Consider the following 17,236-nt stretch of genomic DNA (forward strand, 5'->3'; position numbering starts at 1 on the left):
AACTTACTGAGGGTGCACTCTATCCCCTCATCCGGAACATTGATAAAGATATTAAACAGAGGTGGCCCCAAAACTGAGCCCTGGGGAACAATAATAGCTTATAAAAAGAAAAATTAGTATGTTAATATGAAAGTTCAAAGAAAATTAATAATTAGGATTTCACTAAAATTAGGTAAACAGACTTAAAGAACTCCATTAGTTAAGGACTGCAGAGAACACTTTTTGTCCCTGATATATATAACTCTTAAGATGAGATTTCAAAAAATATAGTAGACATTTGGATGAAAATTATCGTAAAAACAAACACGCACATCTGGAAATAGAGTGCATTTAAGAGATCAATCTTGGGATCCAGATACAGCAAACTTGTGACCTCCCAAGCCACGTATTTGTGGCGTTCCAGGTGGGATTCAGTTGTCTGAGCACAGGCCTATAGAGGCACATAGCGGTTGTCTAAGCACAAGCATACAGGGGCAACTTTCATGCCTTTTGGGTGCTCTAGCTGCCTTCCAGCTGCTGCCCTGAAAAAATGCAAGTTTCCTGCCAGTTAATGTTGCATTTGCCAGACCCAAACATGTGTCTTGCAGATTCAAAAGGATCTAAACTGGTACTAAGTGGCTACTTTTCATCAGCTGACTTTCTCTCTTCATACCCTGCCATGGCTGAATTTAGGTGACAAAACATGTATGGCTTGGTGTGTTCAAGCATCTAAAACTGCCAAGCTATTTCAGAATTTACTCTAGCACAAGCAAGTTTCAAGATCTGATTCAAGTATCGTATTCACTTGGCAGAAATTTATGAAGAAAATATATCTCTACTACACATAAGCAGCTAAGAATTCTGTCACTGAGGTTTAAGCAGGATCTTGCCAGCAGCAGCAAATACTGTTTTTTTGCTTCCCTTATACATAAAACAGGCCTCCTAAATCAAACTATATTTACAGCTTATCTCAAAGAAAAAAACAACCAACCAACCAAAAAAATCCCAAACCCACTATCAGCTACATTCTGCTTCATTGGAGTACAAGAAATTGCTATGAATCAAGTCTTCTGAGATGTGGACTGCAGCATCTTCTTCTGAGAACTCTGCTAAGCTTTGAGAAGAGTATTTGTCTGAGTCAACACATCCAGTAGCAGAATGTATTTGATAACTTGAGACCATGGAAGCCTCAAATGCGGAAACATTGAACTGAGCAGCCAATACAGTCCCAAAATGAAATCTGAGGACTTGGAATTTGTTCACCATGACTAACTTTTGTCTTGTGAACACCAACTTTCTTCAAAGATAACGTGATAAAACAGATACTGTAGAGTCAGAACTTGTTTTTATGCTAAAGATGTATAAATGACAAATCACAGAATCATAGAACGGTTTGGGTTGGAAGGGACCTTAAAAATCAGCTAGTTACACCCCTGCTGCCATCAGCAGGGACACCTTCCACTAGATCAGGTTGCTCAAAGCCTCATCCAGCCTGGCCTTAAACACTCCCAGGGAGGGGGCATCCACAGCTTCTCTGGGCAACCTCTTCCAGTGTCTCACCACCCTCACAGGAAATAATTTATTCCTAATATCTAATGTAAACCTACCCTCTTCCAGTTTAAAGCCATTACCCCTTGTTCTATCACTACGTGACCTTGTAAAAAGTCCCTCCCCAGCCTTCCTGTAGCCCCTTCAGGTACTAGAAGGCTGCTAGAAGGTCTTCCTGGAGCCTTCTCTTCTCCAGGCTGAGCAGCCCCAACTCTCTCAGCCTGTCCTCATAGGAGAGGCGCTCCAGCCCTCGGATCATCTGCGTGGCCTCCTCTGGACTTGCTCCAGTAGGTCCATGTCTTTCTTATGTTGGGGGCTCCAGAACTGGACACAGTACTCCAGGTGGGGTCTCATGAGAGCACAGTAGAGGGGCAGAATCACCTCCCTCGACCTGCTGACCACACTTCTCTTGATGCAGCCCAGGATACAGGTGGCCTTCTGGGCTACGAGCACACATTGCTGGCTCATATTGAGCTTCTCCTCCGCCAGTACCCCCAGGGCCTTCTCCTCAGGGCTGGTCTTGATCCATTCCCCACCCAGTCTGTATTTATGCTTGGGATTGCCCTTACCCAGGTGCAGGACCTTGCACTTGGCCTTGCTAATCACTCACAAACTCTCATAAACTAAAAATCTCAATGAATACCCTCTATTAAATTTATTTCCAGGAGTGACACTGGTTTCCTGTGTTCCCACCTGGTAAGCCTACTTTTTAAGACTTGCCCAAGAGAACGGCTCTAAAAGAAGCGAGTTTTCTGATGTGCACCCAGCAGGGCATCAACCCTCCCTTACAGCTCACCAGACCAACCATAGTTGCTGCAGCAACTGATGCCATGACACAAGGGCAGTCACTAAGCAGTGATGTGCCAGGCTCTGCTTCCATACTTCCAAACTAGAGATGAGACTCAGTCCTTATTTAGAACTAATTTCATACACAATAATGTTGATGAGATGTCTCAAGTTAGAGCTTAAGCTGATATAGTGTGATATCACTGCAGACAGAGCGGCTCAACTGCAACCTAGTGGAAAAGTATATTCAGAAAGTGCTAATATTCCAAAGTGATTTAGGTTTTTCAGTCATAACACAGATAAAAAGAAATAGATGTCCTGGTTTTGCTAAGATAGAGTTAATTTTCTTCTTAGTAGCTAGAATAGCACTGTGTTTTGGTTTCCGTATGGGATGTGTTATGAGAAGAACTTTGATAACATACTAATGTTTTCAATTGTCAATGGAAGTCAAAGGGTTTTCCAACTTCCACATGTTGTGCTAGTCTGCAGGTACAATGTCTAGCGGGGGGGACATCATTCAAATTAGTAAGCCAAATTGACATGTGGATACGCCAACAGGATATTCCATATCAGATAATGTCATATTCAGTATATTTATGCATTGGAAACTGGAAAGTTGGGGGATTCTCTTGGATCGCTGGGGCTCACTCTTCCAGGATTGCAGTTTTGGTTTCGGGACTGTCTCTGCTCCAGGATCATTAGCTGGGGACAGGCTGGGCATCAGTCAGCAGCAGGCAGTAAGCAACTGCACTGTGCATCACTCACTTGAATATTCCATTATTACTGTTATTATCATTATTATTTTGATATTATTTTATTTCAATTATTAAATTGTTTTTATCTCAACCTACGAGTTTTCTCACTTTTGCCCTTCTGATTCTCTCCCCTGTCCCATCGCAGGGGGGAGAGTGAGCAGCTGTTCAGTGTTTGGCTACCAGCCAGGCTAAACCCACCAGAACACAGCAAAAGAGAAAAGGACAACTGTTGCCACTTGCAGCATATTAGTCTTGTGGCATGTGGAAGAATATTGTTTTGGAAGCCTTAGTAATTCAGTAAATGGGCCTCAATGTTTCAAATTCTACACAGAAAATAACAATTGCTATTAGCATGCAAGTAAGCCCTACCAGTTGCTCTCAATAGGCTGCAGTAATCTTTGCTAGAGTAGAAGGAAGAGGAAGGGAAAGGCATTAAGAAATGGCATATTTGTACATGTTTGATAATCATAACTTCTGTTTTGTATAGAATCTCTTCCTTCAAAAGGCATCTATTGACCTCTAAAATGAGCTTGTATGATTTTGTACCCATCTGAAGTGTAATTTTACTGCAGATACACACTGTGTCCACTGATGTCCACCAGGCATTTATAGTAACAAGGAAATTTGTACATATCAGAAAGTTTGTAATACACTGACAGCTGGCAGGAGTTTCAAAAGTTATGTTGGTCCTAGAAAAAAGACGTTCAGCCCCCAAAATTTATATGCTACAAAACTCATTGGTCTAGTACTGTTATTTGGCAGTCAAACTGTGAAATAGCTATGCATTTAATAGCTCTTTCTGTTTTTCTAAACATTACCACAATGAATGTATAGCAGTGCTTTCTGATTATAAAACAAAAACATATTTAAACTTAACAGAATCAATAAAATCAGCTTTTTTCACGTTAATAACTGCATTTTTCATTCTTTTTCAACAGAAATTGTCAGTCATTATGATGTATGGAGGAGTATGATTTTAATCATTCTTTCTAGAAGACATTACTGAAACAACTGCATTAAAAGCAATGAACTTTCTTACTTTTTAAACATCTGTATATGGCAATGATTAACACATATCAATAATAGTAAGGTTTTAATTTTAAAATCTCTCTTGTTTTAATATAAAACAAAACCAAGTTAAACTCCAAGACTAATTCAGCTTTACTTTTACTGGCATAAAACAGAGTAACTGCTGCAGTCAAAGGAACTGCAATGTTCTAAAACCTACAGAAATGAAATTAGAATCTCTCTCTGAGCAATATACATTCATTTTCAACATTTTCCACGATAATGCTGCTTTTCCACCAAAGGTATGTAACCATGTATAGGGACACCGGGAATGCAAATCACAAATAAAAGACAAACACAGAAATGAGGAATTTCACACAGAGATCAATTTTGGTTTTCCACATGCAAATTATTATGGGGCTCTCTGCCTAACAACCCAGGGAATGCAGACATGCAGAGCATGCAGGTAGGATGTACGGATCAAAGCGTGCACTTTTCCTCTGCAGGGGAACCATGGAGATGACAGCACAGAAGAGAAAAGGCACTTACAGTTGTTCTAGAGAGGCAAGTCCTTTAAATGCTTGCCTGTCAATTGACTGGATTTCATTCTTGTACAAATAGCTGAAACAAGAAACAATCAGTAATATTAGTACACAAACAAGAGCTACATGAAGGTGGAAAAGAAGAATTAAGTTGACACGTGAAGACAGTTTTTCAACTACACATTAGGAAAAAATACAAAACAAAAACTAAACACATACACAAAAATACTTTGTCATTGAGATTTCATCCTAAATGTTTGCCAGGAAAGACAAAAGTCTGGGGCCTTATAGGCCCTGAGCCTGTCACCCAGATGGTTTGGGCTTCTCAGTGCTCACTGTTATTACTTACTGTTTCTTTGCCCCTCAGTTTCTTGATGGGCTTGTCAAAAGTCAAAATAAATTCAACTTAATGGGACAGAATCGTATCAGAAGCACCTTTACTAGAACACACCAAGGATGTCATTGGCCTCTTACTTTCTTTAAAATCTCTCATCTGGATACTGGTACAGATATTCAAATTACGATGGAATCAGTCCTTTTACTGGACTTGAAGAATAAACAGTGAGAACACCTATAACTCCCCTTGTATCATCTTTTGAATATTTACAGGAAAATACAATTTAGAATATTGGTACTGCATGCATAAAACAGCATTGTGTATGTAACACTGTGTAGGTGGACATTAGGTCCCCACTGATACTCTATAAATAAACAGAATAAACACTTGCAGAGTACCAGTATGTTCACATGTCCTGTCTATACCTTTTCTACAGAATTAAACCAAATCCAGATGGATCAGTGTATGTGCTTCATGTTCATCATGCTTTTAACAGTAAGGATGGTTTAGCAAGAGGGTGTTGGAGAAAAATCACACAGTTTAGCTGATGACTGCAGTTTTTGCATGGAGGCGGCAAGTAAAAATATTGTTGGGGTTCAGTGTCAGTCGCTCTCTTTTTTTGTTAGGTTAGGAACAGGTTTGTAGTAAGAACTTTCACAGTTATTCAACAAATGATTTGAAATTCAGTTAATCGGGAATGGATTTCTGTGAAAAAGCAATGAAAAGACTTTGGACCACAAATGACTTTATTAGCAGGCATTTTATTAGTAGTAGTTTTGGCTTTTCTATTTTTACAGTTTTCAGTAACTTACTGTAAGTACTGCAAACTTCTTTTGATGCAATAGATAAAATACTCTTTGCTGGAGTTGGTGGAAGTTTTTATACTGGCTTGACAATGGGCAACATTTCATAATAGGCTCTAACAAGGTAAAAAACTGCAAGTATCTGATGTTCAACTCATGACAACTTCGGGGGACCATATGGAGTCACATCTTTCCCTTGAGTCTAAATTTAGTTTTCCAATGCATCGCTTGCTGAGATTCCAACATATTAATATACAGAGACTCGGATGTGCTTAATTAACATAGATATGCATTTGAACAAAAAGCAGAGTCCCTCAAATAACAGAATAACAAGTAAGCAAAAAATTTCTGAGGTTTTTGAAGTGCTGAAAATTCTGAACAAATTAAACTGGCAAAATATTGTCATGTGAAATTACTGTAAAAACATTAAAAAACATTTGAAAAGACAGAATAGATGCTTTACACTTATTTTGGATGTGGAATTGGTTTTTAGTCTATTTTTAAAAAGTATTATTTCACGGGTATTCAAATATTGATTTCGTCTCAGATTTACCAGTGAATTTTATTATCATAGTAATTACAATTTTCTCTCCTTAATTTTCCTCTCTGTAGGATATTAAATTCCTATCTTATTTTTCAGCAAGAATTTTAAATGCACCATTTCTTCTCACTCCTTAGAAAATTTCAAGCTCTAAACAGTTAAACTGTTATTTACCTTTGTTAATACACTCCACTTGGCAGTGTGGAAATTCCTCTTACTCCTCTGAGTACTAAACTTCCAACCAGAGCAATCATTCAGAGTGGGTTAAGATGATTTTAATAACCAACTACAGTTTAGTATCTCTTGTGGGTATTTGAATAATTTTATTAAAGAAATCTGAATTAATCCAATTAAAAAAAAAAATAAAAGTTTTACCAGAATAACACACGTAAATTCTATTTACTTTCTGCAGACAAAGGCAAAGTGAAGAACAAGGGTGGGTTAGAGGAAGACCGGATGACTTTGTAGTTTTGCAGACTTTTACCACACTGCAGGGAAGGGAGTAGCCTTTCATGTCCCCTTTTGGAGCTCTTACCAAGCCACTGTGGTGGGATTTTATTTGGGATTCAGCCTTAAACTACAACTTTTTTCCATGCTGATCAGAAAACCTTCAGCTGCAGGACACTCATCTGACCTCAGTCCATCAAGTCCCGCCTCCACAGAGAAACCCCAGCAAGCCCAAGGCTACAAACACGTATGTCCTATGACAGATGTGTTAAGCAGACTTCCATTCAGTTGTGTAGATATTTCCCTGAAGACATTTACATAAATGAAAATATACAAATATTTGCCTAATGAAGAGAGAGATGACAGAATACAAAATACAAGTAAGTAGCACTCACAAAAAATATTTACATCTTTCTAAAATGCTACTGTGCCTAACAAGTAAAACTTTGTAAACATTGCACTAATCTTTAATGAAAACATTCTCAAAATTTATCCCAGTTACATTAGCAGAAAATATATTTAAAGTTTAATTAGGGAAAACATAATTTATCATTGGATTTCCTAAAAATTCTCTTACACAAGTGAACCATTAGAATTTTACAAAGGATGAATAAACAGTGGATTTAGATGACAAGGGGATATATTCTATTAAGACATTAAATTATTTTCTAGCAATTGCTACTAACTGTTTTCAGAAGAGTTTAAAAAAAATAGCATTTTCCAGAAGCGCAAGCAAGGCTGATAGAGGTCAGAGGTACTGGTCATATAATTCTGAAATTATAAAATATGTAACCAGTTATCAGAAAATTAGAAAAAAAAGAGTAGTTTAAATTTAAAAGTTTGCTAGTTCCTCTGTCAAGATATTTTTTGTTCATTTTATTTTTATGAACTGTATCAAAAGTCATGTGATTTAAGGAAAGTAACATGCAGACTTAATCGTTTGGAATTGGAGGGGAAAAAAGGTAAAAAGTCATACCAATATCAGACATTGTAGAGACAAGTAAATAAATATAGCAAAGAGATATTTATATAGAAACATAAAGGAGATGGTGGAATTGGCAACATGAATTACAAAGATATGAGATCTGGTATCACTGGAGGTGTTCAAAGGACAAAGTTAACATGACTGTGACAGCAACGGTGGTAGAAGGCATAGAAGGAAACGTGACCTACTCCCATTTCTGGAAGGGTGAGGTCAGCCACTCAGGACTTTGGCAAACCTACAACTTATCTTCTACTACTATTACTTTATTTACCAAAGGTAAAACAAATCTTGCATGTTCCCTTTTAGTATTTCCAGAACTGATACATTTCATACAGTCTTAATTTCCATTTATCATACGCTTATTGCAATGTTGTCATTTCTGATTCCTCACCTCTCCATTTCTTTACTGAGTGAAGATGTATCAGTGTTGTTGTCAAGTTCTTTTCATTCTCCATTTTTATTTCCTTCACTTCCTTCACACTAGCTTCTAGTTTACTGCTCTGTATATGCTAAATACCTTCTCCTTATCTGGAAAGGGTTTTTTTACTCGTTAATCTATATTTTTCCTTATTTCCTCTCTAAATTCTTTCTTTTTAACTTAATCTAATTTTTTCCACTTCTAATTCCAAATCAAATGCCAAATTAAAACTGTAGTATGTGTCTACATTCAATTCTATTCAATTATCTTCTCTCTTGGAGAATAAACTATTGACTTTCAGGATCAGGAAGGATTGTCCTACCAAGTTTCCACAAATCTGCCTGCATCTATATCATAAGGTTGGGAAGCTTTTATTTCTCATCTTTGTACTACCACCTCTAGTCAATAAACTGAATAATTCATAGGAAGTCAATTAAATAATTCAGTGTACCATATACATCATGTGGAGATATAGGTACACACCTTGCATCAGATGCAAATTACAAGCATGTTACCAATCATTTTGCTCATATGAAGACAACTTTGAAAGTTTACTTTACACCTCCCTTTGCAGAAGGGGGAATATAAGACCCCCAAAATTACGCAGAATTACTCAAGTGAAGAAAGAAACTACTATGGATGGGGTCCAAGCTACTAATGCCTTTTTGATCCTTACTAAAAAATCATATTCCTGACACTGAGGTATATGAAATAGAGACACACAGACAGAAAGGCAGAAAGGCGGGGGTGGGGAAAAAAAAAAAAAGTATCCTCTTGCCTTCATAGCAAAACAAAAAAAAAATACTTTTTTTTTTACGACTTCTAGTATATGAATTCAAAGACAAATTATTACCACAAACAGCACAGCAAGATCATGCAAAACTGTTTATAGAACTGTCAAAATTTCAATTACATGAAGAATAAAATAACAAATATTCCTTAAAAATAAGCTACAAACATCATATGTGCATAATTTTCTTTTTATAACGTAAAGACAGAATTTTACAATGATGAATATTTTTAATGCACAGAAAATTGAGAAAAAATCATTACTCTCCATCAAAATTTGACAATTCTAAAAAACATATATACCTCATAAAACTCGAAGCTCAGTTTCAGAAAGAAATAGTACAAAGAAGCATTTGAAAATTCTAGGGCTTCTTTGACACTTGCTGGAAAAAAGGTTTGTCTGAAAGCACAAAAACTGATCTGCAGAAGAGATACAGGAATGGGTCTTGACATCTCTCTCTCAGACACTGGCTTTCTTTTTTCATAAACATACTCTATTGTGTTTTATATTTTATACATAGCTATATAGTTACAAGTATTTTTATGCATAGTTATATATTTGTATTTACTAATAGTTACATGTTTTATATTTATACATACTTATATTTTGCAAAATCAAAGCCACTGAGAAATGACAGGTTTTCTAAAATGACTCAGTGGATTATACATTTTCAGAACCATCTGCAATACAGTACTTAATTTCTCATAACACAAGTAACATCATGGACCAATCATCTACTTCTACAAATCATGACAATACAAGTTACTTTTGAAAATATCCATAGAATCACGTAATACAAAACCTCAATTATTCCAGATTATTTCACTCTATAATATTAAACTCAGAACAATATTTCTAACTTTTGTACAATCTCTCCTTCCTGATTTCTAATTCAGTTGATCTTATTGGGAAAAAAATGGTCTGTTTTGTTCCCTTTGTTCCACAGAATACAGTGAGCATGTACTTACTCAGCTGAAATTTTTGCAATGTATTTATTTGGTACATTTAAGCCTTCTGTTTTGGTTTTTAAAATACCCCTTTATATTGCAGCCACTGAAATAGGCAAAAAGATCTTCTTGAATTTTATTTTAGCAAAATGGGGGATGGCTTTAAAGAAGAGCTCTCTGCAGTTGAATGAACTACCACATTGAACTTTATATTCAAATTTTCCAGGGAACAAGAGGAAAACGAAAAGCTCTTCCTCTTAACAATACCGACATAGATAAATGTTACTACATGTATATGAAAGTAAATCATAGTTCAGCTATCGCTTTTCACTCTTCTATTGAACTGAATAGAGTACATACTTGAGTTTTAGCTCAAGTTTACCACAGCTAGACAAAGGCAAGCATGTGAAAACAAAGAAGTAACAAGAACTAAGTGGTATTTCTGCACAGTTGCTGACTACGGAAAGAAGCTTAGCCATCCTGAATTAGCAGACCTTACATAGTCTACTACCAGATCCATCATACAAACACATCTTGTAACAAATAGTCTATGCAACATTCTTTTTCCTCCTGTTGCATATAGATTAAACAATTTTATTACTGAAAGACAATACATATACAAGTGAGACCAGGAAATGTAATTAAACACAGCTTGGAAAACCAAGTAATGTGTCTGCACAAATTTATGTGATTTTTATTTGTCTCTCTTCTCCCACCTCCTTAGAGCTGTTCAGGCTGCATTCTTGAAAACTAGACAGAAAATTAAGCTTCTGAACTGTTTCCAAAACAATGAAATCTCAAAGTGATCATTTTTTTCTGTACAGCATTCAAGCAATGATCAATACTCCAAGACAATGGAGTGAAACTTTCCTACATGACACATAAGGTGGACTCCAGAGACTAGAGCTGAGAATCCATGACCACTTACTATTCAGCTTTAGTCTTTTATACAGATAAAAATATCATTTTTTATGCCTTTTGTTTATTTGGATAATTAATACACGATGTGTTTGTTAAAAATCGGAGGAGTCAGTCTTAAAATATACATGGTGCCTGAAGACATAGAACTTATGGCAAATCATATAGATACTTTTATATTTTGTGTTTGACTTAATACTTCTCTTACGATTTTATACTGCATTCAGTAAACAACAGGAGTAGTTTAAAAGCTTATATAAGTTACAAGCTTCTGCAGGCACAAATCTTGGTCTAGCTGCTTTTAAACTGCTTTTAAAAACACAAACTTAAAAAGTAATTGTATGAAGATTTCAATGAACCTTTAAAGAGGTGACTTCCTAAACAGCAACTAATAAGTCCTTTAAAATCTACTGCCTAGAGATATCACAGTCTTATATTAGCAAATCTCAAAGTACCTACTTATAGAAAAAAGATTCACAGTTGCCCCCACCCCATAAATTAATTTCACAGATTTTCAAAGCAGTTTATCTCCTGATATAGCGAGACAGATTAAAACAACATCTCAGATTAAAACACTTTCCCACTGAATAAGTTTAGTTACACAGTGATGCAAAAAAAGTTACATTCATTTAACTTACAGATATTTCAGATTTTCAAGGTCTTCAAATGCCCCACTAGGTATTCTTTTGATTTGATTGTTGTTTAGAAGCCTATAAAAAGAAATAGCAGCTGTTTATTTTAAACATACAGGAACAGCAGGGAAAAAAGGGTGTAATAGCAGATGTAATGTATCATTAAAAGGAAAACTTAAAAAAATAACAAAACAAAACGCTTTTTCCCCTAGTAACTGCTAGAAAAAAAAAAAGTGAAGTGCTGAAAGCTGCTCAGTTACTACCTTGCAGGACTAAACATTGAAAAAAATTAGACAGAAATTAAAAGAAGGAAAAAAATAATCTAAAAACTGAAACAATGTGGCTTTTTGTAGGTATCTGAGATGAAGATGAAAGAAAAATAAAAAATCGTAGTCCCAAATCTACATATAGGTTTGAAATTGATAAAATTTATATTAATAAAGAGTTGTCATTAGTAAGAGCATTAAAGTGACTTTTCCTAGATGATGCTTAGCAATATTCTGTTTATTGGACCCTTTACATCACACAGGAACACAACAGATTTACAGATTTGTGTTCATCCCTCATGCAGTGTATTTACAAAGAGAATGGAACCCAAAAGAATGAATCCTGTCTTTATTAAGGACATGTGGATCTAACAGAAGTTATAACTCAAAACTGGGGATCAGTTGCAAACAGAGGTATGATCAAAGGTGACTGGAAGCAAGAATAGCTAGTAAAAAAGTCTTGGTAACACAGATTTAGAGAAAATATTGAGGAAAGTCCTATCATTTCTTCTGGTGTGAATATACAGTGCAAGATGTCTCTCTATATTTGTTGTTATGTGCTTGCAGAATAAATAGATAATAGCAATCCAAAGCTCGCTCATATCACTATTGTGTTTCAGTTCACACACTACTTGTGTTCTAGAAACAGTAAAACTTGTAATCATAAATTACTTATATTAAAAAGTAAAAATAACTGTCCATCTTAATCCATCCTCATGTCTGCTAATAAAAGCATTGCGAGCCAGTCAAGGGAAGTGATCATCCCACTCTACTCTGCACTGGTGCAGCCTCACCTTGAGTACTGGGTGCAGTTTTGGGTGTCACAGCATAAAAATGATATAAAGCTACTGGAGGGTGTCCAGAGAAGAGCCACAAAATTAGTGAAGGGCTTAGAGGGAAAGCCGTCTGAGGAGAGGCTGACGCTTGCTTTGTTCAGCCTGGAGAAGAGGAGACTGAGAAGAGATCTTATCACAGTCTATAGCTTCCTCACAAGGGGAAGAGGAGGTGCATGTCCTGATCTGTGATTCTGTGATCTCTTCTCTCTGGTGACCAATGACAGGACCAGAGGAAATGACAGGAAGATGTACCAGGACAAGTTTAGGTTGGCCATTAGGAAAAGGTTCTTCACCCAGAGGGAGGTGGAGCACTGGAACATGTTCCCCAGGGAGGTGGTCATGGCACCAAGCTTGACAATATTCAAGAAGCATTTGGACAACGCCCTCAGACACATGGTCTGAATCTTGTGACTGTCCTATGCTGGGGCACAAGTTGGAGTTGATAATCCTTGTGGGTCCCTTCCAACTCACAACATTCTATGATTCTATATGGTAACAAAAACATCTGTAAAAGGTAGTTCAGTAGGAACAAAGCCTTTCAACTGCTGTCAGTCCTGGCGAGTACATTAGAATAGGAAAGTTCAAAATCTTATAGAGTTTGTAAAGTATTTTCTAACTGAAACATGTTTGCACATCCGAGCCTTTTTTAGCTTCACTGTAACTCCATGATTTATTATGTGATATTCCACCAAAGTCACTTAGCACAATTTGGAAAAAAAATATACAGTGAAGATCTGTATTTTTCATACCTCCAATTAAAGAATGTTAATAAAACATTAGGATGTAAATAATTTCCTTTTTTTTTATTTTAATAGACATATACCTGGTTTTGTTTTCAAATACTTTGGGCCTAACCACACTTCCCTCATGTGTGTAAATATTACAGCTGAAATTTGTGTGACTACTTACCTGTGCTAAGTGAGGAAATTCAGCACATTATCAAATTAATCATATTAAATCAAAAGGGGAAAGGGCCTTAGGGTTGAAAAGAGCTTACAGTGTGTTCAGGTTTTTAAGCCTTCTAAACTCTCCAGGCTGGATTTCTTTAATCCTATTGAATCTTAGGTCTCTGCAAAATAAAGAAAGAAGAATCATGTTATTAAAAAATCTATATATTTTTTCATATGAAAGAAAACCAACTAAGCACAAGTCTTTTGTGACCACCATGACCAGTCTCCATCCACAAACCATAGCTTTTGAACAAAGGAGAATGCCAAGCAAATTCAAACACTGACAAGTTTGAGCAGAGGGACTGACCAATTCCAGCCTCAGTGGTCAGTGCTGAAGTCTGTATCTAAGTCAAACTCAGTCATGAAGGATGTTCTCTTCTACAGTGAAGCATCTTGTAATGGGACGTTGAATTGTGTTTCACTGAATTGAACTGTCTTCTTAAAATTTGCTTGTAGACAATACAGTGAAACGTACAGAAAAACTGGGATCAGAAAAAAGCGACAGCTCTCAAGGCTTTTAAGCTACTCCATTCTTCTGTCTGAGCTAGGGAGGCTTAAGTGTCTTATGTTGGCCTGCTTTTAAAACCTGTAAATTCAGCTGCATTAAGCTATTGATTTTCTTATTTAATTTTATTTTCTCTTAAATTTTGATATGTTTTTACCATCTTCAATTTCCTCTTATATCCATAGCTTAATGAGAACTTCTCCAAAAAGAGGGAAACTCCAATTCCTTAAGCGAAGTGCTGCAGAGTGAGCAGGGACAGGGATCAAAGGGGAAGCAGCATGGGGAAACACCGTGGCCATGCCAGTCCCACACCTCTTGCCTGCTGAAAGAAGCAGCAGCATCAAAACAAACAACCAAACCAACCAACCAACCAAACAAACAAAAAACAAACCCCGGAAATAATTTTCTGCCTGGTGAGCAAAATGAATGGGCTTTCTGGGAGGCCACACAGGTGAGAGAGGCACTGTGAGGACAGATGGGGACCAGGGGAAAGGAAGGAGGACAGCAGGTCTGTCCTCTTCCCTAGCAGCAGACCAAGGACCTTATAGTCTCTGGCAAGTGAACAGAATGGAAGCAAATGGAAAGTAAGTAAAATCTATGATCAGACTTATTGCACTGTCCTTCCTAGAACACACACTTATCAATTGCTTACAAAAAGCAGGACACAAACGCATCTTAACTTCAATCTTAGCACCAGAACTAGTCCTAATTAAAACATAAATATGCACTGTGTTTTAACAGGTAATATCTTATCAAAAAGTCTCTCTGGAATTAGATACTTAGTCAAAAGAAATACAGAAAAGCAGACAAAAAGTCAGCTGCATACTAACCCCATATAACCCCACTGGTTGAAGTTGTAGGTAGTGGGGTGTATTGCCTGTTGTCTTTTGCAAAGTCCATACTTAAGCATCATTCCTCATGAATCAGCCCATCAGGGCTTATCCAGCTCTGGAGTAACAGCCCCAGAAGGACTTTTTCTACATAAGTGGTTTAGGATGTGGCCTACTGTTCATTGTAAGAAAAGGATTAGACATGTGGTTCTGTTTGCATTACACTTCACCAAAATATTTGATCAGTGACTGGAATAAATGAGGGATGCAAACTGTTATCCCTTATTTAGATATGTAGTTAAACTGCCTGTAGACATGCAGGACAGCCCCTTTACTCAACTCCCAGTTGAAATGAGGAATTCCAGATTTAGAAGCCCAGATTGTCATAGCTTGAATCTGTTCTTTACAAAAACACCTATTAGTTACAGCTAAACTATATTATGTTTTGTTCATCACTCACACAAGAAATACATCACACACAGAACACATATGTCCCTGATGGGAAAGAGATACTGTCTACAAGTCACTGAATCTCAGGTACTGAGATTTCTAAACAAGCGTTGAATGTCGTAGTGTGCACTGAGAGAAGACACAGCAGATCCCTCTTGTAAGCATCATTAAGCATGTCATTGCACTTTACTGGGAACTTTTTCTGTGTTATGTGAAAGTACAAACTTTTATGTTTCAAGTAAACATTTTAATTTTGAAAATAATCAAAAGTGAAAAAATCTAGTATTCATTAATGGAATATTGAAAGCTGTATTTTTCAAAAGCCTCAAAATACCATTAAAACTAGGAATATTGGAATATTTAGTTCCTAAACAACATGCGACTTCTCAAATTGATTTTTTTTTTTTAAGATCCACAGTTGAAAAGAAATCTTTACCCAAAGTAGGCTTAGATAGAATGCAGAGTATTTTTAGATAGAAAAGAATATAATTTGTTCATATGAAAAGCAAGCCTACTTCCTACAGCAAAGTAAAGCTGATAAATAAGTATGTAACTTTCATAAATGCAATGAAAGGAGATAGTCCTTCGAGTCAGTATTAAAATGAGCACTCTTTAAATATGTCAAACCCATTCTAAAGTACCTCACTAGGATAACTAGATTAGCAACACCAATCAAAATAATTAACATTATTTTACTACCATTGCATATGGTGATATTTTATCCAACTCCTGACACTATTTCCCTTTCTCATATGAAGTTGTTAAGACTAAATAATACATCATGTTTCAAACTCAACCCATTCATTTTTATTCTGCATAAAGGTATTAAAAAAGAGCCGTAATAAAACACAGCACCCAAAGGTACTCTAGAGCCCAGTGTATTTGGTATCTAAGTAAAATGTTTCATAAAAAGCTATGATGACAAAAATACATTTTTATAAAGTATTTGTTTAAAGTTAGTAATACAACTATATTAAAATTGGAGAAAAGCAATGTTAACCATACTAAAATGTAGGATTATGATTTTGGTACATTTCTTCAAAGGGAACCTCTTTCTTCAGAGGAAATAACACTTTTAAGTGTTAAGTCTAAGTTTTCTCATTAATTCTTCAGTACAAAATCCCCTCTAAATAAAAAGTGAGGCAGATCACAAATCCTGCTCAAAATAACACATAAGCTCTTTTGTTCTATAAACTAATGTAATTATACTTCATGAGGTATTTCTTGTACACAGAAGATAAAAGTTGTTAAGTCATAACCACTGTAGATTTCTGAGGAAGAAATTCTGTCAAACTGGATAACAAGCCAAGTGCATAAGGGAAATAGAGTATGCATTGCACACATTAGTTTAATGAGTTTGATACAGGCCATTCACATAAACAAACCAGAGAAATGTGGTTTAGAGTAAATTTCTGTAAACTAAGCGTTCAATAGGTAGGGAAAATGTTAAGCTAAAACTAGTTATTGAACTGAAAGGCTGTATCAAGTAGTATTAGGCAGAAATCTCCCATAAGGTATTAAATATCTTAAGACAGGTTGGTAGAAATAAAAATAAGCTTATTAAGTAGGCAGATGTTGGCAAGTTTGGAGTGGCTGCAATTATTCTGGAGGATGTTTGAGATTAGAAACAAGTCTGAAGTTATAAATCCCTGAGAAGTGGACATAATTAACTGAACAGTATTGAGACAGGGAAGAATCAGGCAGCCACTAGTTCTTTCAAAGACAATTAAGGTTTCAGTAGATGATGAAAAAAAAAAAAAAATTAAAAAGTCTCAGTCACCACTGCCATACCATTGTAGGGGAAAAAAAAAAAAAATCTATACTAAACAGGAGCACCATTTCTCAGGCTTGAAATGTCATCTTCCCGTGGTACAGGCCCCACATGCAGCTTATGAGAAACCGACTGCATTTCAGGGAACAGGAAAAGAGCTCAGAGCAAAAGCATAACAACAACTGGAGTGTA

The 17,236-nt window shown here is 36.2% G+C and overlaps 1 protein-coding gene across 1 annotated transcript in view; it reads right to left on the reverse strand.

Annotated features, from left to right (window-relative positions):
• Positions 1 to 17,236, reverse strand: part of LOC104529050 (peroxidasin homolog) — a gene marked incomplete at its 3' end in the record, with an annotated part of 53,825 nt that overhangs the window by 32,464 nt on the left and 4,125 nt on the right. Inside the window, exons 2-4 of the mRNA XM_010173264.2 lie at positions 13,536 to 13,607; positions 11,443 to 11,514; positions 4,626 to 4,697 (exon numbers count right to left, since the gene is read on the reverse strand). Coding sequence (XP_010171566.2) covers positions 4,626 to 4,697; positions 11,443 to 11,514; positions 13,536 to 13,607 — 216 coding nt within the window. The remainder of the gene's footprint in view (positions 1 to 4,625; positions 4,698 to 11,442; positions 11,515 to 13,535; positions 13,608 to 17,236) is intronic.

The sequence above is a fragment of the Antrostomus carolinensis genome, unplaced genomic scaffold, assembly GCF_000700745.2.
Source record: "Antrostomus carolinensis isolate BGI_N321 unplaced genomic scaffold, ASM70074v2 scaffold11880, whole genome shotgun sequence".
Classification (NCBI taxonomy): Eukaryota; Metazoa; Chordata; class Aves; order Caprimulgiformes; family Caprimulgidae; genus Antrostomus; species Antrostomus carolinensis.